Raw genomic sequence first — 25,431 nt, 5'->3', positions numbered from 1 at the left:
TAAGCTGGAGTAAAGTCTGTGCTCTCTTATACGACCCTGCTAATTGTTGCATTACCATTTTCATGAGCTACAAAAACTTATGGCCCCCCATTTTTTTCGCCAATATTTAATCCAGGAACTCTATTAGATAGCACGGCTTGTCTAACTACTTGCTAAGTCAAATCTTCTGCTATAATTGTCGTTGATCAAATCATTCCAAATATTGACCTTTTCTAGATGTAAACAAAAATGGAAAAAAATGTGGAAAATGCTTCTGATACTCTGAAGATTTGGATATGTAACAAATATACCACTTCTTCAGGTATATGAAAGTTTGTGTGTTTGTGTTTGTGTGTGTGTCTATCTGTGTGTGTGTGTGTGTGACATGTGGGAAAAGGAAGTAATTAGAGAGCATTTTCCTTAGTTTGCATGACATCTGTTAACTTGTTTCACTGAGATAAAAATCATACATATAACGTACATCCTTTCATCTGTCAAATTTTGGCATCTAATTTGTCTTAAAGGACCTAATGCTGTTGAAGTAGCTTAAGGCAATAAATTTGTCACTTGTAGGGTTTATCAGAAATGATTCTTTGTATTAAAAAAATTTAAAGAAGTTTTGTAGCAGAGGGAAGACCACAGGTGAGATATTTTATTGGCCAACTTTCTAAAAAACCTGTGAGGCAGAATAGAGATGGAGACTGTCAAATGGTTTGTTTTCACACTGTTCTGGTGAATGAGTTCTAGAAAACAAATTAAAGTATCCCAAAATAAGAAAAGAAAGCAGTGCCAGAATTTCCATTTAGCTACTATGTGCTGTGGGCCCACCTCTCAAGGCAATCTCTACTTCAATCAACAGAACTCATTATCGACCTTAATTCTGCCAACAGGCAGTTCAAATCTCAACTATCTGTTAAGGACACCATTTTTCAATCCCTCTCTGCCCTCTCCTATAATTTTCTTTTCATGGTGCTGTTAAATTCAGGAAGTGTCTTCTACCACGTGAGTTGAGAAGTAAATGCAAAATTCTGTCTCTTTCTTTCCACTCTGAGATGATGGGTTGACGTTTAGGTGGCTATCTTACTAGCTTATTTCTGAAAATGGAAGCTTTTTGTTGTTTCTTTCCCAAGGCACAACAAGAGCACCCCACAACACTAAAACTATTTTTGTGCTTTGTGGCAATCAAAAAGATGTGCAGGATAAGTTAGATGCCCAGTTTACCAAAAATAAAGATAAAAATGATAACTCCTTTAAAAAATGCTGACAAAATTTGACAATTCATTGTAAGTGAATGTAGAATCAAATATGAGAAAAGTAAATGTCACATCTGAAAACCCTGATCACAGTCAGGTAAGTACAGGGTTAGAATTAATGTGTCCATATGACTTTATGTGATGTTTTTTCTTTAGAAACAGTTATCTATCCATTTATACATGCATACAGAAGAGATAAACCTCATGTTGGGTAACAAACCAGCCATCATTTTTATATTTAAAAAAATAAGTCCGGAAATAAATGTTAGACATTACCAAGGCCAGGATTACAGTCATTTTAAAAAGCATAAAACTGATTTTTGTATATATTTTTTAACCACTTGAGGTAATCGAGTGTCTGTGACCTGCTTTCCTAATCTTGACCTGATGTTTATATCTATAAGCTTATAGCATCAGAAATCAGAGTATTGATGGTTAAGTGAACTATAACCTTGAGTAAACCCTAAGAATGAGGGACAGGACACATTTGCTGGGTTCTAGGTAGTCAGTACTTTAGACTTCAAAATCTCAGTCCTGCATTCTTTTTCTGTCTTTGGGGTTCTTTTGCTCCTCTGAGAATTCTTTTTATTTCCCTTATCTTCTGTTTATATTTTCTTTCCTTGCTATGCTTTTAAAATGTAAGAAACCAGTCGGGGTATGGTAATGCATGCCTTTAATTCTAGCATGCAGAAGCCATCCTGGTCTGTATAGTATGCTCCAAGACAGCAGGACTACATAGTAAAAACCGCTCTCTAAAAGAAAAAAAAAAAAGTTAAAAAATTATCCTTAAATCTCTGGGCCATCCAAATGGCAGCCACCACTGCTATCAGAAGAATGGCTTGTTATCATTATTATTATTTAACTGAAATTCCTAATCTAGTGATTATCAGTGAGGGATACAGAATAAATGTTTGTTTTGGAAATAATTCTATAAAACAATAAGTTTGTGAACACATGCTCTTTGCCACTAAGCTAATATAATTTAACCATCGATAACTTCTCCTGTCTATTTTCTTAAATGAATGTTCATTTCAGAATTTAAGGAACTCCACAGATTGTTTTAGCTGTTTTGAATAGATTCTGACTTCTTTACAAAGAAGTGTTCTGTTATTATAATAATTTTATTTATTTGCTTTTACAGGTGTTTTGTCGGAATGTATGTCTCTGCATCATTTGGGTGTAGTACTTGCACTGGGAAGAGGGGTATCATGATTAATACATATGTGTACCTCAGGTCAAAGCCCCAGAATGCATGTATGTTTGCAGCCTCCTTGCATGCATGCCTTCTGTCAGTTCACAAATCTACACATGAACACTCCCTGTACACACCCACATATTCTTTCCATATACACTCACTCAATTTGTACACTCATGTAAATTTATGTACTTGCATTCTCTATATCCATGCTTACGTACATTCTCATGTGTGCCCTCCTTCTATATACTTACTCACACTCCCTGTGTATGCGTATTCTCTACATGACCCATATACTCTTCATGTGCACTCATAATCTAATCTACATTCACACTCGTTCCATCCTCTCATACTCAACAAATAAGCACTCTGTTATGCTTATATACAACTTTTGTCACATACACACACAATCACACACACAGCCTAGAAGGTAAATTAGACCTCTGATTAAACTTTCTCCTCTGAGTTTCTGGTAGAAGAAAGGAGAAAACAATGGAAGCTCTTGTTTAGGGAGTGTAGGGAAAGATACAAGGTAACTTAAGAGATGTACTTTCATGGGACACATTATGGAGGACTACAAACCTATATGGCCTGAGGAATTTTTTATGTAGGGCAAGAATTAAGTAGGGCATTCAAGTAGAAACTTTGTTTTCTCAGCAATGAAAGTTTTCTTTGGCATGAACATAGAATTAGTTAGAGAAGTGTACACTGCCCTCACAAAAGACTCCCTAGCTATCTCCTTTCAGTTGAGTATGTAAAGGGCAAAATGGGGTTCTGCTAACTTAGAGATGTTCATATTGTCTCTGACATAATATTTAATAATATCTTCAGAGCCTATGGCTGACTTTTGCCATTATTCCTGGAACATGTATTGCATTCTTAATGAGAAACAGTTTGGTATTACTAGTGAAGTATGCAAAGATATTCAGAGTTTGCCCTAAAGTAGATTATGCTAGAAATCCAGGCAAAGAGGCTTAACATAATAGTGTAATAATAAGTCAACTCCACAGCATTCAAAATTTTAACTTTTGCTCTGTCACCTTCGGTTGGATCTATGTTTTAATCCCAGGAATATATCTGTGTTTTTAAAATCTTAATTAGCTTCATAAGGAGTTCAGCCTCCAGGCAAAAAGATGAACTGAAAATTAGATCCATGCTTCAGATGCTGAGAAACACAAAAAGGAAGGCAGAGGTTTCTTTGTGTCCTCTGTACTATTATACCATGGTCCATCAGTGTTTGTAAATCTATTGAGAAGCCCCAGTTCTGTAGAGATTAGAAGCTATTGGAGTCCAAGGAATCCAGGGACACTGATAAAAGGTATTTGGGGCTGAAAGGAATCATTCAAATGAACATAGACATAGGTGGTCCGAGGTGACCCAAGAGAATGCAGAGATCAGGTTTACGTTTGGAGTAGCTATGTCCTCATTATCCAGGAAGCAGCATGTTTGTGAGTCAAGAGGCAGATAATTCAGGGAGAGAAAGACTGAAGTTTGGCTCTCACCACTTCCTTTGTGTATATGCAGGATTTCAACTGGACCATTTTGAAATCATTGGAAATAGGCTGTGTCTCAGGCCTAGAGTCATCAGAGGCATGCACCGACTGAAGTCTTTGCTTATCGAACAAGAAAAATAGGGAGGGAAGCCTAAGCAATAAACAGTCAGAACAATTACACTTCTTGGCAGAGGACGGGTGATTCGATTCAGCAGTGTGAAATGCATAAATGTATTGCTTATCTCGCCATGCATGTTTCCACTCCAGAAATAATACCACGTGCAACCTAAGAGACGCTCATTCTGAGGACTTGCTTATTTTCAACACTCAATGATTTTACAGAGTGAAATATCAAGAAGCATTTTAAGATCTCATTCACTTTGTATGTTGCTCCCGATATACAAATTATATCATTTCTAAAAGTAAAGGCTTTTCATATAATAGACTTGGTTCCCCAGCAGAGTGAACTTTTCATGAAAGCCTTGGATATAATTGAGTTTTCTTTCATGTCTTTAAAGCTTTTTAAAATTCATGAATTTCCTTATCATTTTAGTAGCAAAGCAAAAGTATTTCTAAATCCTTTTTGAATTTGGTGTTTAACATTAACATATTTAAAATGTTACAAAAATAGATGGAGTTGAATAAATCTTACATAAGGAGGCATTTGATTTATGATACATTTTAATATCGCAAATAGGTCACTTATTCACATTCTATCAGTTTTGTTACCTGTCACAGAGCTATCTAGATTGTCCATACTGGATCCAGGTGTCTGGTCTAGTGCTCTGAGGGGCCTGGGGATTTCTAATGGTTCCTCTTCATCATCAGCATCCTCATCTGGAACATCTGTTTCCAAATCAGAAATCAAGGCTCCAGACACGTAACCTAATGGTGGGACTGGGGGCTGTGGAGGTGGAGTATTGCTTTGAATGTGCCTGGGATTTAAATGGAAAGAAAAAGAAGACGAGAGGCAATTCATTAACATCCGACAAAATTATAATTCGTGGTAAATGGCATGGTATGCTAACCCATACTGTCTTTCATGTTGACTAACTCATATCACATTCTTTATGTTAGCAGAGATACTGTGATATGACTACAAGCCTTACTAAACAGCAGCCACATAAACTACAAAAGCTCTTGTTTTGATGTTTATAAGGTGATACACAAAGATGAAAATATATACTGAACACTCTTGTATCGACAAATTATTCCAAAGAGTATAGAATTATTTATCATAAATCATTTTTCCCCCCCCCCGCCCCATAACCAGTGGTATTTGGTTTCACAGTTAAGTGTTGAAGAACTCATTAGTTTTAACCTATGAAGCATGTTTGAAGAAAGTTTGTCAGTTGGGGGCCTGATCATTCAGCCCTGCCTCTGGCACACTTCCCGCCCTATGAAGATTGGTTTTGGGATGATTCCCATCACATCAGGCTGAACAGCTGTTCCATTATCCCAGTGTAGATTAGACACAAATATTTTGTGTTCTCTAGATATTTGCAATGTATCACAAGAACCAAATCTTAAAGGGGGTTGGAATTTATAACATAAGGCGTGTTCAATAACTTCTTAGTAATGAGTAAATAAATGTAATCCCAACATTACAAAATTAACAGAACATGCACGGCCATTTGTTTATTAGAAAATACTTAAAGAAAGCCCGAGTGACTTGGCTCTCATTTTATGATTAACAAAAATGTGAATCTGGACTCTGCCGTGCACTTGCTGTGTTGTGAGACTATTAAATAATTCTTTCTAACTTATAAAATGCTCAGTTTGAGGTAACTCACGACTATTTGCAAGTGTCAACAAAGAGTGGATGTGTTCTATGTCTGAATGTTTTTTTCTTGCCTTCTTACAGAAGTATTGAAAAGGCCCCTCTCATGTAAGAGTCATCACAACTAAGTAGAATGCATTTTTGCCTCTGGCTTTTAAAAAGGCGAAGAGTTATTTTTGCTCTCATTTTAGTCTTTTGAGAAGATGTTTCCTGTCCTAAAATTTGCTTAATATGCCTCTGCGATTTTCATCTGTGAATTTATAAACTAACTGTATTCTATGTCCTTCAATGGTAAAACCCCAAGAATGTTAGCTCTGGACATCACTTCTGTGTAGCCAGATTTAATCGCTAATGGTATGTAGCAGGTGTTTCAGGCAGCATGCAACCCCTTGGCACGCATCACAACCCAGTAATCTATAGTGATGAAAGAAGAACAAGTTTTACTAAGCTCACTTAGACTGAATATTGTGCATTGACAAGCCCACATTGCTATACGTGTGTCGTCACATTCAGTTTGTAATGAGGAGAGGGAGTTACGTGACAAACAGGAGGACATCAAGCAGTATGACGTATGTGGTCCATTTCACTGCAATGTTATAGATTTCAAGGTGGGTGAGGAAAAAACAGACCAACTATGTAATTCTATATAGCTGTTGGCATGTGTTGATGGGAAAAATTCTATTCAATAATTTAAACAGAATTAGAGGTTAATCTGAAATATGAGATTATGGCATGCAAGATTTATAACTATCTTCTAGTAATAGGAAGTGTTTTGTACATTTCATTAGTCAGTATGAGTAGCATCCCCAGAGGTACAGCTGGGATCTTTTATCTTTAGAGTTCTGTGAATGTGATGTGTAATCTTAAACAGGAAGCTCTTTCAAACCACAAGAGCAAACAGGCATTTTTTGGGGGGTAAAGGATGAATTCCTACCCTTGTATAAAAGTTAACGGTGGTATTCAGAATACTGGTAGATTGTGTAAGACCATCCTCAAGGTGAACATTCTCAACAAACAAGGTCCAGTGTATATGATGATTGAAGATATGGAAATAACACAGTTCATTCACCCATTTGGGATATACTTATGAAGCAATTACTCAATGGGGGATTTTAGGTGTGAAAAGATATCAGTAACCAACTCAGGTAAGTGTCCAATACCTTCTAATCATTAGAAATTAAAATATAGACAGGTTAAGGAACATAAGAAGTGCAAGCACATTGAAATCTTAAAAAAAATAAAGCATAGTAGATAGCTTCACCTTAACTTAAAAATGTTTAAAACTGGGAGTAGTATACTCTGATAGTATATTTTTTTCTGGTATAAGTGCCGGTTGACTTGGAAACCACGGTTTGCACACTATTTAACAGGACAAGTTATCATAGGGCTTCTAGTCACAAAGTAACAACTCCATCTCTCAGTGGGCTGACTACTGAGGTCAGTCATGAAAGTAGTCAAATTTAATAGACCTTATTTTCAGCTCTTCTCCTGTGTACCATGGGTTGGTAATACTTCCTACATTGTGATTAATTCTGGGTACCTGGAACTCCAATGGGAGATATCTGCCTTTGGAATTCTTCAGAATATCGTACCACATCTCTTCCCTTGGTTTATTTTAATCCATTGTGTTTTATGAGAATAATCTGTAACTTTGATTATAGAAGATCCAGTGAATTCTTTAAACTCATTTGGCATGTTCTAAAACATCAAAGTGATCCGGGAACTCTGTGATAATATACCTAGCCATAATTTAGGGTACTGTTGGTAGGGTCTTTTTAAAATTCATATGGAAGCTAGTAATTATCATTATTATCATTGTCCACACAGGGGAAATATACATATATATGACAAATTTCCTCAGGTCATACATTTGATAAGACCCATCTATCTTCATGGAAGTGAACCTAACTTTGCTCCTCCTTTATGGAAACCCATACTAAGCAATAAAAATCCACTTGGAGGTAAGGTCTAGATATTATTGTATATTACATTTGTCCAGGTGAATTCTAATATGAATCAGAATTGTGTTTAAATCATAAGTGACACGTAGCATGACTTAATGAGGAAAATAAGAAAATCTCATGTCTCTTCACACGATTATTTTAAACTTAGTTGTATTTCTACAAAGGAACTTTATGTGAAAAATTATTGTTCATGAAGAAGCATGTTTGACTATGGAGAATATATTTGCTGATTGTGAAAAAAAAATAAGTGGCTTCTGCTCCTCTGCAAAGAACATGTTTGGGACAGCATGTAATGTTTTTCCCCACTTGGTATCTTGGATGTATTTTATTAAGAAGCAGTGCATAAATACCAAAAATGACGAATAGTTCACGGTGAATACATCTCAGTGAGTAGAACTAACCAAAAATGGAAAGTCTCTCATTTGCCTTCAAGTATAGTGTAAATTAACAGAAGATACTTTTTGATAGGTCATATATACTGACAAGTAAATCACTGTTAAAAAATAAAATTCTCTAAAAACCACGATGTTTGATCCTATTTCTATTTCTACCATATTTTCACAGAACACCTAACAGTCTTATAGCTGCAATTTGTGAATTTTCAGTCTTATTACAAAAAAATCTTAATGTGTTCTTGAGTTTCTGTTGAGGCATTTATTGTTATTATTTTTATTTTCTAATCCACTTAATTCAGTCCAAACAGGGTCTTTTAATAACTGACACTGTCCATAGTAATTTTCAGAAGCATGCATTTACATATTCACAACCACATATAGAATTAATCACAGGCACTTTAAAGAATTTGAAAGGAGTCCTTTATTGTGGCATTAAAAGTAAGTTCAAGGATAAACTAATTGGAGCTGGTTTGTGAATGAGAAAGGATTCTGGCTTCACCAAAAGCACTTCAGTCTGAATCCCTGCTTCATTCGCTTCTCTAACCAGCTTTGTGATGTTGGTCAGGATATTTAAATTTCTATCACCAGTTTCGTTATATAGGCTGCCAACACATATTCTAAACTGTTTTTCATCCCACCCACACATATTTATGAGCATCTCTGCTTAATATACATCCAAGAACATTTACATAGGTAGAAAGTATAGGGCCTGTGGCTTACTGAGGATATTTACCATGTTTGTTTTGCTATATCAAACTGATAGGCCCTTGTTAACTCATCCAAATGAGCTTGCAGCATGGGTTGCATCTCTTCCCGTGGGGATGGAGTAAGAGTGGCAGTGGACTGCTGTCCAAAGGAGATAGCAGGAGAAGAGGCCACACCACGCACAGGAGGTGTTGGGACCCTATCATCGTCTTCTTCCAGTTCATCTTCCATACCCTGGTGCAAGTATGTTTGCACTGGTAATGGTGGGCACCAGCTGTCACTGTCATAGCTGAAATTAAATAAGAAAATATGTTCACTGACACATATACACACATAATTGCACAATTATACTAGCAATAAATAGCAACCAAATGGTGTCTAAAAGGTTTCCAAAGTCTATGTCTTCCTTATCACATCATCGAGGCTAACATAGCAAATAATCTTACTATTATATTTCAAATTATATCTATTTTTTCAAAATATCTCAACTTATTATTGAAAGGCCTTCTTAGCTAATTGCTACCACACAGCTATAAATAACAATAACTTTCCTCCAATGTTAATCATGTGAAAATACCAAATTACTAATTGAAGACATTAATGAAACCAATGCTTAGAGATGTATCCACTCCCTTTTCTTGTGTATCCTTGTGCACAAACAAAATGTTCCAAAAATGCTGATGGATCATCTAACATATGTGGAGGAATTTTATTTACTCTTCTAGACATATGGAAATTTTTTATTCCATATAATATACCTTTCATCAAAGCATGATGATGAAACTATCAATAATCATCAAAAATTCCATGAAGTTTATCAATAGAAACTCACATTATCCTTATCTCAAAAGTTCCAAATGTCTTGTTATTTTTAGAACTAATTATCTAATTTCAGTAAAATTATTTGGCACAACATCCATCCTTTAATACATTTTTGATTTATAAATTTATTTTGAAAATGTGGAGAGCATATAAAAATGATTTTATAAGGCATTCTGAATCAAGAATATAGGATATTTGTATAGTAAATTCTAAATAAATAACAGTTCTATTCACACCAACTCCATAGTTCTACCATTTTCACCAAACAAATAAATACTAAGATATTTAAATAAAAGACTTTTCAAAAGTTGTTCTTCCAAAAATACTAAATCAGTAATGATAGTTTAGGCACAAGGGAGCTATGGCTGCTAGGAGACAGGAAGTTACTGTCTTCTGTGATGTAGCCACTGGGGAGTGAATCATGTACCAGTGGAAAGAGTCATCCCATGCCCATGTTAATAATTCTGGTTAAACCCAGTGGGCCACAGAGTAAAAATCAAACAGAAAGACATGTGGATAAGAACAGCCTCTATAGACTCATAGATTTGAATGCTTGGTCACCAGGTAATGACACTATTAGGTGGTATGGCTTTGCTGGAAGAAGTGTGTCACTTTAGGTGGGCTTTGAGGTATCAAAATGTTATCATCAGACCCAGTCTCTCTCTCCCTTCCAATCTGGATATAGAATTCTGAGATACTTCTCTAATAATACCATGTATGCCTGCTTAGCATCATGCTTCCCACCATGCTGATAACTAAACATCTGAACTATAAGCCAGCCCCAATTCAATGCATTCCTACATAAGAGTTGCTGGGATCATAATGTCTCTTCACGGCAATACAACATCGTCTAAGACAACATGGAAGAAGTGGCGTAGAGCCTTGTACGAGGAAGGGAGGAAGTTGGTAGGGATATCAGGAAGATAAGAGGATGGAAGAATGCCTCTGCATAGTAGTATCAGCTGATGTGACTAACAAGCACCTGAGAGTGTTATAGGAATAGGTACCTGGAGAACTCAAACTGTCTGGGGACTGTCAAAGCTCTGTTGGCCAATAGCAACAGGAATATGTTAAGTTACATATGTGCAATCAGAGGTAGGTACTGGAGAACTCAGTTTCCAAAGGAGATAAAGAGAGAAATTTATTGGCCATAAGTGAGGAGAGGAAGGAATATGCCGGTTACATAGGACCTCATCACTTGTAGGGAGTTTGGAATTCCAATCTCCCTGGTTCTCTAAAATCTTATTTCCACAAGCCAAAAAAATCTCCACTCAAAAGTTAAATTTACCTTTGAGTTCTTTGTTTCTGTGTCCATGGTCACTTGCTTTTGCCTTGCTGAGGCTACATCAATACCCTTCTGCTTCTGTGAGCATAAAGCTGAAAGCTCGCTTCAGGAGCACTGTACGGTTTGCAAGGGATGGCTGTCTCTACATGTCTTTTCTACTATTGTCATCAGCAGACACATTTCAGTGTGTTATCTCTCCAAGAAAATGCTATGGGCTAAATCTGAATTCCTATTTACTAACTATATAACATGTGCCAATCTGTACTGAAAAAAAAATACATTTTTCTAGCACATTGTCATTTTAATTTGTTTTATGGAGATTTGATGGTTTTCATTTGAAGAGAGAGTTCTATTGTTCTAAAGTCTGTAACCAGCATCCTTTGTTGTATTTAATGCTTTAAGGTTTTCAAATCCAATCAGTCCTACTGACTGTTTACAAATTTATCTATGAAGACATCAGAACAGTATAAGAGAACCATTTACTTCTCTTCATTCTATTATGTTCATTTAACATAGTTAAGCTTCAATGTATTTTCTAGACTGAGTACACAGTTTGTCATCAGGAATCTCACGCTGAAACTAAATGGCTCTGTTTCCTTTCTCTTCTACAATTCTGAGGCCTGGTACAAGCTGTAGAAACAAATTTATTTCAAAACATGTATTTATTATGTATAAATTTATTTCAAATAAAAAAAAGCCTGGAGAGTTTCCCTCTCCAGGTTCTCTGTTCTAATCTTATATGTCTTTAAGTTAAATTCTAAATCACATATCTTTTGTAAAACTTACTGACAAAACTCACTAGTGCTAGAATACTATGTTATATAATTGGTACTGGCAATCTTATTGAACATTGATTTGAAAATGAAACAATGTTGATCCTTTTCCTTGTTCAGTTTAATATTTAGCTTTTCATATGTTTATAGTATCCTTACTTCAAGGGGATTTAGCTCTCTTATAGCTGGCTAAAATCATATTTATTGACATGCAAAAATTTTATTAAAATAAAGCTTAAGTTTCTGTACATGACTTATTTGAGTTTGAGAGCTACATTATTAATGTTAAGAAATACATATTTAGAACCTAATAAAATAATTGCTCATTTTCAGTATAGAACATGATTGCTGTTAGCCTTTACCAATAGTTAAAGTCAACTTTACCCTGAAAAGTTTGTTCAAAAAAATCACATTTTTAGGAGAAATTAATAGCTGTATTTTTAATATTTACACTGGCATGTTGCCAAAGCTATTATATGAAATACTATATATTTAATATTTTAAATAGGCATAGCCCATTAGTACCAAAGGTATGTCTACTTGTTCAATAATAGAGAATTTTTTAGACAGCCTAAATGACGTAGAAATATAGACTATGGCATGAGTAGGATAAGATAGATAAGCATTGCTATATGCATCATTTGTAATGGTAAGGTGAAAAGCATTAGAGTAAATTAAACTTGATTCATTTTTTTGTTATTCAAGTAATACTGAGCAAAAGAGGTTATTTTAAAACTTTCATATCATGAAAAATTATAATACTAGGTAAATAAATTACATAGTGTGCTAAGTTACTAAAATCAATTTTATTAACCTTTCATTAAATTAGGGTGGATACTATCATCAAGACTCCCCAGGATTCTCTGCAAAGATAATTGGAACTACAATGAATAAACTTGATCACCCTTCCAGGATAAGGAAGGCTGAAAAATGTTCATGCATTCAATGTGGTTTCTACTAATAATAGAAAAAATTAAAAATGGGGAAAAAATATCCCAAAGAGGCTAACAAGAATGAATAAAGGAAGTCAAGTCAGGATGTCGTTCATATCATGTAGAGAACTGCTCATCACCTCCCTGGTATTCACTTCTGAATTCACTCCAGAGGGCTAACTAGAAAGGTTTAGCGCAGCCACCCAGGAAAGAAAAGAAGGCAGCAGATAACTGTACACTTCATACTTGCAGCTCCATTTAATGGTTCCCTTCACATTTTATGAGATTCACTTGCTTCAGGGGGATGCTGTTTGTAATGTTCTAACCAAATGGCCCCCATGAAAAGAAACGGGGATGAAAGCAGGGCAGTGACAGTGGGCACGAGGAGGAAGGACTGTCAATAGAGAGTTCTGCCTGGGATTAACAATAACGGTAAAACGACAGTCTCTAGTTGCTAATTGCAATTTGTACTTTTGCACATTTTATTTAAGCATTACACTTTTGATGTCTTATGCAGCACCTACAAAGTCTACAAGAAATACTCCCGCTAGATAACCAAAGCTGTTTTGCCCAACCTTTCAAAGGCAAGTCCTTGTTCACTGACATTCTAATAGCCAAGTATGAGGCATCCTATTATCTGTCTTTCCTGATGAGTAATGATCAAGATGACAGCAAATCAATGCTGTATGTGAACTAACTTATTAAAGGCCAGATACAAATACCAAATTACTAATAAAAATACAATAACATTCAACTCCAGCAGAAGCTTGCCAATCTCTAATTGCAAGAACAAAGCAAAGCGCCTATTTAATTACTATTGAATTCTTCCAAGCAGCCTATGACTATAATAAATGTATAGCAGTCAGAGCTAGGCCCTAATACATTTAACACATTGCCCTTTTCAAACAGAAGAAGCATATTAAGATGGGAAAACATTTGCACCATGGCTACAAGATTGAATTAACATTCAAATATCATTTCATTTGAACAATGATTGAATAACTTCTGTTATTGTGCACTGTGAAGAAGGAAAATGCCCATGAAAGACTTAGAAGGAAAACTGAAGCCTATACTCTCATGAAACAATACTACTAATCACAATTAGTAACTAGAGACTGTATTTTCAACGTTATTGCTAATCCCAGTCAGGACTCCCTACTGACTCTGTCCTTCCTCATGCCCACTGTCACTGCCTTGCTTTCATCCCTTTTCCACTATATATCGGCCATTTTGTTTGGAACATTCCAGACATTATCCACCTGAACCAAGGTTCTTGTTATCTAGTCTGTTATCAGTAGCAAAATAGCTGAATTCGTCTATGACATACAAGAATTCATAATTAACATCAAGGCACCATCTCAGATGTTCAGAGGCTTAAAACTGAGCTCTCGCTTATATCTTCTGGGAGAGGGAGAATCAGTTTTCTCCAATAGAGTGACACTGGGTATATCAGCCACTTGAGGACAGGCCTCATATTCAGAAGAAGTTCACCAACATTTAACACACTTCACGTTTGTTCGTTTTTTTTTGAGTATGTGTGCCATTTTTATTTGTTTAAAGTTTCTCTATTTTGTTGTCTTTCTTTATGAGTGTGATTTTATTTTATTTTTCTAGGTTTTGGGGGTTGTTTTACTTAGTTTCATTTATTTTTTGAGAAAAAACTTAAAAGTGGGTGGGTAGGGAGGAAAAGGGTGTGTAAGGACTTGGGGAAGGGAAAATATGATCAAATTATGTTTAAATTTAAAAGTTGCTTTAAATAAGTATATTTATCATAAAATATCAACATTGACCACCTTCATGAAGCATGTACAAGTTGCTTAAAGATGCGGCTCAGCAATTAAATGCAATCTAGGGATCAATAGGACAATGAGGCAAGTTCAGGCAATGATGAGAAGTAGAAGAAAGGGAAATCATCACAATTAGAATAAGGTGCAAAGGAAGATTGATGGGAATCTTTTCATTTTTCCTCCTTGACCAAAGAAAGGTTCCTTTATTACGTATCAAGTTATATCACTGCTTGTATTTTGTTTTACTGTTTGGCTAACAATCTACTCTGATTCAAAAAATCCCTCTAGATTGAATACTTTCTTCAGGTGATTTTTCATTAACTTTGACTCTGGGCACAGATTCTGATAGCCAACCAGTTTGGGGTACTATCATTTATAAATAAATGATTCAAAATTCACTCAAGACTCCACTGATATGAGTACTCCTCTAGTTTACTTGCTTGCTTCTTATTATTTTATTTCCATTGTTAATATATATTTTTAATAGAAAATACATTTTCTCTCATTCTCTTGTATGTGTGTACATATGTGTCTATATTTGTTTGAGATAAGGAAGGTCATGGGGGAGTGAGAAGAAGAAAGGAGAACATGTTATGTGTGTCTCAATGTATACAGTGCCTTAGGACCGTAATTACATCTTTCCTATTAACACAGCAGATCTCCTCATATATTTTTTTCTGATCACCTGTTCTTATTGCTTCTCTTCCTAAAACTGGGCCTAGCATTTAGGATACATATTTAAAAAATGCTGACAAACGTCTTTATTGTTTGTTGTGTGTTGCAAACTGCTGGAGGAATTTCTACAGCCTTTAAGTTACCTGTCCAATTTGGCGTGGCCTCTTATGTTACATATGCCCATGTCAAGTGCGTATCGGGCCTCTTCCAGCTGTGTGATTCGATTCCTGTTCCTCGTTTGTGCAGAGGATTGTGATCTGTGACTCTACCCTTAAACAAATAACCCTTTATTATACTTAATTCTGAGCAAGTGTGGAATTTCTTTTTAGCATCCTTCTTCAGTAAATGGTAATTAAAAAAATAGAAAAACTAATTTTACTGTAGGATTACTGGCTGGCTTTTACTTCTTTAAAAAACTAGTTTTTTGTTTGTTTGTTTTTTTTTTCTTTTAAATAAGAAAAGTAAGGTGTTTTGTTCTTTGTCTTTGAGAGGGAGGTTTCGTATATCTCAGGCTGGCTTCAATTGGACTAAGCAGCTATATAGCTGATGATGACCTTTAGATTCCAATCTTAAGCACTCTACCTCCTGAGAGCTGGAGGATATAGGTTTCCATTCCTGGTTTCATGCATCGTGGGCAAAGTTTCTCTAACTGAGATGCATCCCCATGCCTAAAAATAGTTCTTTTTTTCCACTAGCAGTTTCTCAGCACTTGAGGCAAATAAGAACTCAAGAGTAAGATGAACTAATGATGAATATCTTAAATGTCACCATAGAACAGTCATTCAACAACTGATGGAAACAGGCAGAGACCCGCAGCAGAGGTCTGGGCCGAGCTCCCAAAGTCCAGCTGAAGAGTGGGAAGACTGAGAATATGAACAAAGAGGTCAAGATCATGATGAGGACACCCACCAAAACAGTTTACCTGAGCTAATGGGAGCTCACCAACTCTAGCCATACAAGGAAGGAACCAGCATAGGCCCAAACTAGTCCCTCTGAATGTGGGTGACAGTTGCATGTCTGGGGCAGACTGTGGGGCGACTGTCAATGGCACCTGGGTTTATCCCTACTGCTTGTACTGGCATTTTTGGGAACCTATTCTGTTTGGATAGATACCTTACTCAACCTAGATAGGGAAGGGAGAGCCTTTGATCTTCCCCCAAAGCAATGTGCCTTACCCACTCTGAGGAGTGGATGAGGGAGGGTAGGGTGTAAGGTAGATAGAATGGGTGGAGGGGAGAGAGTGGAAACTGGGATTGGCATGTAAAATAAGAAATGATTGTTTTCCTTTTTCAAAAAAGAGAAATTATAAAAAATTATATAGCACAATCACTTTTTATGCACATTGGCATGTATATGTTGAGAATATTCATTTTAATTGTCTATAATAATAAATTAATACATTAGAAATTTAAAAATCACATAATGAATTTTGAGTAAATTTTAAAAGTAAACTATGATCACTAAATAGATTAAAATGACCTGTCATATCAATATTTGAAAACCATTTGTATAAGAACATAAAAGTATACTAACATAATTGTGTCATCACCAAAAGAAATACTTCTAGTTTTTCCACTGTTTAATAAGGTCATGTGGTAAGTTTCACAATATTTAGATTGAATTTTCTTTCAGTGATAAGGAGCATCATTTTATCAAATTAATATTTTAAGGAGATTTGTTGGCAAAAAAGAGGATATCTAAATAACCTACAATTATCATGTGATCCAGATGTTATTCTTACAAAGCATTAACTTCTTTCCTCTTCCCATTCAAGTTATTAGTTTCATTTCAATATTTTCTGGTTACAATCTTAAAATACAAACTATTAAGTAATAATCCTTTGATGAAGTGTGTACCTCTTGTTTTTCATGAGTTATTGACATATTTACATCACTGGTGTGAATTAAGATCATATTCACAATTTAATTTTTAGGCCAGTAAAAGAAAGGGTATGCTCACCAGGAGAAGTAAGGGTGGGCTCTTGACTGCTAATTTCAAACGGAAACATTGGTTTAGTTAAGTAATCATTGTTTGCATATATATGGGCACTATTTCCCAGAAAAACAAATGAAATCTATTTGAGAGATAGAAAGATGGAGAAAAGATGTGTGTGTATAAGTATGAGTAGGTTATATACATATCATATGCTATATATATGTGTGTGTGATTATATGCATACTATAAATGTGTATGCAAGATGGAATTTACTAAAAGAGAAATATGCAAAATTTATAAGCAAATGCAAATATTTATATGATTTGAACAAATATAAGCCATACTCCACTATACAATTAAATTTTATTTAGTATGTAAATACTTCTATGTAAAATAAAATTTATGTAGAGAAAATCCATATACTCTGTATTCTTGGGTTGCATACAAGCCTTGTCAAAATACTGACTTGCAAACTGAAAGCAAGACAAAGCATTTAGAAATATTAATTTAGGTAAATATTTCATTTAATTTTTTTGTAATAAAAACGATTTTCTATGCTTTTGTGTTTCAAATCACTCCCTACTCAAACTAACAGGAAACCAACTCATGAGATACTAGGGAAAGAATAGAGAACCATCGCATTTAAGGCCCATCAAAAAAATTATCTGACTTTAAGATTTTTGTTATAGAGTGTGCATTGACGTGAATCCCTTATTATTTCTATCCCTAAATTCCCTTCAGAGCTGGTGATTAAAGTTCTACCCAGTGGTCAAGTCCCCACAATTATCCCATTGTGATGGTTCTCTACTGGTGGCGCCCTGCTATGGCCAGACATCAAGTCATTAGGAAGCGGCAAGGGATGATGAAGAAGGTTATTTTAATTCCTTTCAGCCCCTCTCAGGAGTGCCTCTTTAGTTCACAGAGCTGTGGGTACTTGCTTTCAAACTAACGAGCAATATTATAAATGGAGGCTGATTATCGTGATTGCAGACAATCTAAAGCACTTGAAGGCCAAGGATTCTCACTCCTCAGTATGGGCTGTTTTATATTTATCAGCTGAGAATACAGCAAGAGTGCAAACAGTAAGGGAGGATGCAAAGAACGTGAAGGGAGGGGAGCCAGTTAAATGATAAAGATGTACACAGTAACAATGAACAGAGGTGGAAGTGCAGTCTTGGCCATGTTGTCAGAACACACCCTACTCTTACCCATTTTCTTGTTGTTCTGCAGCATAGTGCCCCAGTTCTGTACCAGGAAGGGGCTGGACTGGAGGAGGAGGTAGAGGGACATTAGCCCAAGTTGATCCATTGTTTTTCTGCGCTTTAGAAGAATTTTTGTTTTTCTTCTTTTTTCCACCTTTCCCACCTGAAAGCAATAAATTCACAGAGAATGATTATCTAAAGAAACAGAGTAGAGCAGATGGCAGGATGTATTAATGTTTTCAAAACAGCAGAATCAATATGTTAGGCATGATAAAACAAAAGCTATAAACAATGAAATGGTATTCTCAAGAATATGTCAAGAATGAATTCTACCAGCACCATTGTCTCTCCTAATTCACTCTCTGAAGAACCGAATAAACCAAAAAATATGGCCGCTGTATTAAGAACACATTTATTGATTTATTCCCCTCTGCTACTTCCATGTTTCATTGTTAGATGAAATAATGATTCAGAGCAAATTCTTTTAAATGTCAGATTTTACTGTGTTTATAATGCTCTTTTACATAATCTGTCTCAGTGGAAAGTGCAGTATCTAAAGACTCAAGTTAAACTTCCCATTACAATTTATTCAATTGAATTAATCCATAAGAGTAACATTCTTCTCCCCAAAGCCATGGGTTTAAAAAAAATCAATCAACTATAGCCCAGAGAGTATCTGTAAATGCCTCACCAAGATATATTTCATAGACTTTTTGTCCAATGAGTAGCAGCATTATTTGTGCATATATCATGCTAGTAGTTCTCAACCATTTTAACTTTAATATTCCATAAAATTCCAAAATGAAGGGACTTTCAGGCAAAGAAACTAGTTAGCATCTGTACTTTATATAATACAAATGAATTCATGCACAAATATGAGCAGAAAGTAAGCCAACAGTGTATAAATCCTATCGGAATGTACATGAAAATTAATAAACTATGAAAACAAAACATTACTTAAAATATGCTATACATTTTATTCTTCCAAAATTAAAAAAAGTTAAAACTTCTTCATTACCAAGGATGGTACCAAGGTAGACACAGGGATCACTATTCCTCGAGCATAGAAATAAAGGATGTTTTAAGGGTACCCAGCAACTTGTATGACTCCTTTATCAGCTTATATGCATGTGCACACAGTGGTACTGACCCTTTGCACTTAATCTTTATTAAAGTAAATGTTGTGAGTGTAAGATATTTTTAGCGGGGCTATCTAGTCATGCAGATGAAGCGCATCCATTTCTTTCTCCTATCTATTACTAATCTGAGTCAACAAAATCAGATTATAAAGTATAATAATAATATATTGGAAGCCCGGCAACAGATAACACTGGTACACTAGGCATTCACATCATTAGAGAGTACACACTTTATGTGTCATGCATGCCTATGTTCACAGCCATCATGTCATCCCAGAACATAGCGTTTTCACTTTTTGTTTTACTTCTTTGGTGGAAGAAAAGGTACCACAGAAATGAAAGCAGGCATCTTCTACACTAAACTTGTGTGGGTAAGAGCTTGATTTCTGGACCCGAGGGCCAATTCCTTTATTATCCCAGAGGTCAGTAAGTAGATGTCATCTAATATATATATATGCATTTTTTCTGTATACAGAAAATAGATGTTTCATTGATCTATCTTTAGAAATAAAAAGACATTACATGTAAAATATTAAATACAGGATGACAGTCATTATTGGTCGTTTCCAACTCCTCTCTCACTAAAAAATAAATCCATTTTCTAGCCGCCTCTGAAAGTCTCCAATTTTCCAGGCTCAGTGAATATTCCAGAAACTGCCTGAGTTTTTGAATTAAACAAAGAGTTTACTGCTGAATAAATCTTTATTTTTCATTATAAATAAATCCTTGACTCCTTAAGCCTCTGAAATCATAAACAAAGACCAAGATCTATATCATTTTTTAATAAAACAGCAATTGAAGTTTACTATTTCCAAAGGAATAGGTTGAGCACCTCGTCTGTCATTGCTACCACCTAGCTGTACTTTCTCTTTTCCTTTTTGTCTTTGTTGAGGACAGTTTGTACAAGTCCCACGGCCCTTTTTGAAATGTTATGCGGACACCAAGAGAACTGAGTGATATAAGCAAGGAAGACTTGGTGTGTCCATTTTAAAGGTGAGATTCTGTGATTCTCTCTGATTGCCCAGGTTTAACTTTCACATTCACATAGAGAGAAATCTGAATTCACCAGGCAGCAGTTTCTAAGAGCCACCCATTTGTGAAGTGTCTAAACTTCAGTTTTTATATAAACTCAAGCTGAAATCCTTACTAAAAATCAAGAAAGCAATTCAGCTTTTTTACAACTACTATTGTAAGCAACAGGCTTTACAATGTGATTGGAAACAGCTGATCTTGGAGGGAATTTCCCAGGGCCTTCCACCAAACATCTGTTTCCCCTCTTCTAGAAATGTACAATTATCTCTTTTCTCATTTTGAATAATCAGGATAGGAATCCTCACCAACATGGCTGTGTGTGTATGTTAGCTCCATGCTAATTGGTAAGCTTCTATGATAGTGGGGTACATACTACCTAGCCTACTAGTTAAATTCTGATTCTGAGACCTGAATCTTCAGTGAAATGAAGCATCTCTTGCTTCAACCTGCAACTAAAAGCTTCACCATTTTAAGTGAGAACTTCCTATACTATGTTTTTGAGGCTTTGCCCAAATATTTGAACTTTCTCTTAAAGTCAAATTGTGTTTAGATTTTATTTATCTAACAAATGAACTCCATGGAAGGAAAATTATGAAAACAATATATTTTAGAAATAAATGCATGGAGAGGGGAAAAGAAGTGAGTAATAGTTGCCTAGCAAGCATGAGGCCCTGGCTATGACTTCATCACTATCACCAAACATATCACACACACACACACACACACACACCACACACACACACACACACATACACACACACATATAATTGAATGTATACTCTTTTTAAAAGTTGGCGCACTAAATCAGAATCAGTAATTTTCATATATGTATTTTATATATGATTACTATTATTTCTGTGACAGTTAAAAATAGCTGAGCTTTAATTTTTAGTAGTTAAACTTTTAACAGAAGTTTTTGACCTTAAAAGGAATATATTGTAAAGTATTTTAAGAATGAAATATATTCACTCAAATAAGTCAGAAATGACAGTTTCTTAATCTTTGGGATTTTAAAAACATTATCTGCATCAGTGTGGCTTGATCATTTATGAATGCTATACTATGGCTTAAAACATTATCAGCATGAATGTGAATTGATCATTTACAAATGCTGCGCTATGGTTGGATTAGCTAGCCATAGGGCAGCTTAGTAATACACTTGAGTGTCAGAAAACTTCTTTATGAAGCAGAACAGAAATAATGAACTCCACTTGAGTTTAAACTGAACAGAAAACTGAAAAAAATAATCATTTTAATCTCAGCTCCTGAAAATTCTATCTCCTATTGAAGTAATTTAGTATTCAAATGTAGATTAAGTATTCATTATAACTCCTAGATCTTTACATACATGTCATCTGGTATATTACTGGGCTCAACAATGCAGCTTAAAACTACTGCTTAAAATTCTTTCAAAAATAACTTTTAAAAACTCATGACAATCGACCTATACCAAATATTTGTTGGCTTGTATGTCTAAAGACCCAATACTTTATGGTATGCAGTATTCTTTATATACATTGCTTGGTATTTACATACCTTTAATGAAGTAAAAATGGAAGCTTCAGCAAAATTACTTTTTAATTATACAGAACTATTATGGGGCTAATTATACAGAAATGACAGCAAAAATGACATATAAGGTCATTGCTAAAGTTCCCCGGTATTATTCAGCCACTTTAAATTCATAACAGATGTTTAAATTTTTTTCCTATTCTATAATGTATTTAATCCTACCAATAAGCAGGAAGAGAAATGGCTCATTTTGGAGGGAAAAGAGGGCATTAACATTTCAGTCTAAGAAGATTCTATCTCCTGAGGAAAAGTAATTTGGTAAATGTAATCCTAGTGGTGTTGAAAGTTAACTCTTTCTGCTCTTGAAGTTGTACATGGCATATCATTAATCTGAAAAGATCAAAACAAGTTGCGTGGCGTGATCAATTCGAAATAGAGACATGAAATCAACAGCCAAATGGTGTGAATGCAATGGCAAGGCAACACATCTACCACCACATTTTCCTATTACAGGCAAGAATCCCTGTGGTGGAAATGTCACTCTTGCTTGATAGGATAGAAATGCATTTCACTGTAACAAAATATATTCCCGCCCATGTGTTGTATTATGTCTGCATTAGAATTAGCTCAGCTCATTTCATTCAAATACATGTTCAAATTTACAGGATAAAAATAAAAAGCCACATAAAATATTATATGCATAGCCCTTAAATTGTTAATAATCTCCCATACTAATTTTTCATATTTAGCAGAGTCACCTGATTTGACAGATAATAAGGCTCTCGTGTGATATTTTAGAAAACCAATACAAAATTATGAGGCTGCATTGCTTAATCATTAATATAAGGCCCCCAAATAATTTTATTTCCATCATGTGTATTTTCTAGAATCAATGACCTGGGACTGAATATCATGTATAATCTTTCCATTATAAAGTTCTCCTGACTCATAAATAGGACCCAGGACAGACAAAACACATCTGTTCTTCATGAGCAGTCTTTATGAAGATGGCTCTATTTTTCTCCACGCACATCAGTGCACAGTTCATGAAGGGGTGACAGTGACTTTATCCCTCCTCCTCCCCCAATCAAAGTATAACTTCACTATGGTCAACCACTGTCATCTGATAGATAAATGGCTGCTGGCTGCTACTGGGTTGTGATTAAATATTTCTTCAATGGCAGCTAGAAACACAGGTCATACGCTCTTGACAAACAAATATTTCTCCTTACTGTGATCGGACCAACCTGAGAGACTGCCACTCCTTTCTGAGCTGTTGTGGGAGCTGGTGGTGCTGAAATCCTGTGACTGGTTGTGTGGCATTCTATTAGACAATCCCTCAGCCAATCGGTAGTCAGGGATGTAAAGTAAGGCTAAGGGTTAAAGGGCAGAGGTCATAGTGGCATCATGGGATTAGTTCACAGCACAAGCCCATGCAGAACATGCAGTTAGCAACTCAGAAGCAGATGTTGTGGGAGAGCAGAGGAATGCTTTATCTACCCTTTCCTAATGGAAGTAGAGATGGATTGCTGGTTATTATACTGAAAAAATGCTAAAAGAATGAAACCAATTGGTGTTGGTGTGTGATGGTGAATTCAGCAGTGGTAGTGATTATTTAAGGTGCTGGAGACATACATGCCGAGAGAATATTTTAGTTCAGGTAAAAAACCTTGGAATGGATCCCTAAATTGAAGATTAAACAATAGATACAAGATTTCTAGATCATGCATAAATGATGTGAAATTAATTTCTCAAGATACAAGAAACTGACTCACCATTGTTACCTTTGTTCTGATCAGGGAGTGAATAACCAAAGCCCATCAGGTCTGTTTTTTGCTGAATTGAGCTTTTCCACTGTGGATCAGGAAGATCAACGGCCAGTTCGTGGATGCTGTTGGAATGCAGGATCTGGGTAGTGGCATACGGGGTGGCCTGTGTTATTTGGCTGGAACTATTGTAAGTGGTTTTGGTAGTGAAGTCAATGCTGCTATAAATGGCTCCATCTGAAAGCATCGTTGCTGTTTTATCCCCTTGGCCTGGGACTGGCGGCAGTACATCTGCAAGGAGCATAGGGAAATGAAACTATTTAATGATGCACAGGGACCCAAACTATCAGCGCTGAAGATGAAAAATAAATGTGTCACACTGCGCGTCTACATTGCAGCCGAGATGGGTTTCATGAGCCAATGAAGGGGAGATGATATACAACTCTCGTCAGACCATCAACCCCAGTGACAGGCAGGCGCAACCCACGTCCTTCACGTCTCGCTGCTTACTACAGCTCTTCCCCATTGGCTTCGAGCACGAATTAGGAACCTGAGATGTGCCACTACTGACAAACATACTCAGTTGCTCACTTGGTTTTAAAGGCAGAGATACTGTTAGCCTTTACAAGAGTGTTGCTAAGAGGGAATATACAAATTAGAGACGAATACATCTCTTTCCACTTCAACACCAAAGACAAAATACATAGCTGTGGTACAGTTAAAAACGGCCCCAAATCATACTATCCTTACTATGAAATAACTTTTTGTTTTTCTTCTTGAGTTTTAACTTGCCATTTATTTTGCTTTATTTCAGTGTTGGAATTGGAGGATAACTGGAAGGAAACAGACTTCTTTTGGTGAAATAACAAAGGGAAAAAAATTCAAGAACAAGTCATTTTTACAAAGCAGAGAATTTAACTCAGAAAAAAAGCAGTCTTGGTGATCAGTGGGTTTAATTTGTGCTATCAGCTCTGAGAATCAGAAACTCTCATTTCCCACTGTACAACAACAAGAGTTAAATTAAACTTTAGGAATAACAATGAACATCAATCAGCCCATTTATCATTCGGGGATGTGAACTGATGCTTTGTAACTCAGACCTGCTCCCTCCCTCCTGAGCTTGTTTTCTCTTTTCAAATCAAAGACAACTGATGATTCTGCTAACACTGGTTTTAGACACTTAGAATTAATATCAGTCTGAGTATAGAGCCCCCCCCCAATACCTGTGCTCTACAAACCTTGCACCCTAGCTCTTGAAGACATCACATGACTTGATTTTTTCATTATACAAACATTTTCAACTCTCATTATTTTTTTTTTCTTTTTGGTTTTTTGAGACAGTGTTTCTCTGTAGCTTTGAAGCCTCTCCTGGAACAAGCTCTTGTAGACCAGGCTGGCCTCGAACTCACAGAAATCCACCTGCCTCTGCCTCCCGAGTGCTGGGATTAAAGGCATGTGTCACCACCACCTGGCTCAACTGTCTTAAAACTTAGACTTGATGACTCTTAACGGTACTTGAAATGGAGATTTTTTTAATTAGCTTTGCTTTTGTAACTTATGATAGCTAGGGAATTTGTCTTTGTAACAGAAAATTTATAATTTTGTACACCAAAAAAAATTTCAGTTCCCAAAGGTTCTGTGTCCCCAACTCCTCCAGTCTCTTTACGTTAAAGTGTATTTTACTTTACTGAAGTAAATATCTTAAATGAAGATCAGTGTGGTTGTTAACTACCTTCAAGATTGTAAAGTTCTCTGGGTTATATAAACAAGTGAAAATGTTTTTTAGATTTTAGATTTGTGCTACTTT

The 25,431-nt window shown here is 35.7% G+C and overlaps 1 protein-coding gene across 12 annotated transcripts in view; it reads right to left on the bottom strand.

Moving 5' to 3' along the window:
* Robo2 (roundabout guidance receptor 2) overlaps window positions 1-25,431 on the bottom strand; it is a 651,725-nt gene that overhangs the window by 17,884 nt on the left and 608,410 nt on the right. For all 12 annotated transcript variants that reach the window (XM_050148878.1, XM_050148871.1, XM_050148873.1 and 9 more), the window contains 4 exons: window positions 23,634-23,915; window positions 18,182-18,338; window positions 8,793-9,053; window positions 4,650-4,855 (listed from right to left, as the gene is read on the bottom strand). In XM_050148878.1, the coding sequence (XP_050004835.1) occupies window positions 4,650-4,855; window positions 8,793-9,053; window positions 18,182-18,338; window positions 23,634-23,915 (906 nt within the window). The remainder of the gene's footprint in view (window positions 1-4,649; window positions 4,856-8,792; window positions 9,054-18,181; window positions 18,339-23,633; window positions 23,916-25,431) is intronic.

Source organism: Alexandromys fortis, unplaced genomic scaffold, assembly GCF_014885135.2.
Source record: "Alexandromys fortis isolate MF-2015 unplaced genomic scaffold, M_Fortis_MF-2015_v1.1 scaffold_4, whole genome shotgun sequence".
NCBI lineage: Eukaryota > Metazoa > Chordata > Mammalia > Rodentia > Cricetidae > Alexandromys > Alexandromys fortis.
The sequence above is the reverse complement of the archived record's forward strand: the minus strand, read 5'-3'. Positions and strand labels throughout refer to the sequence as shown.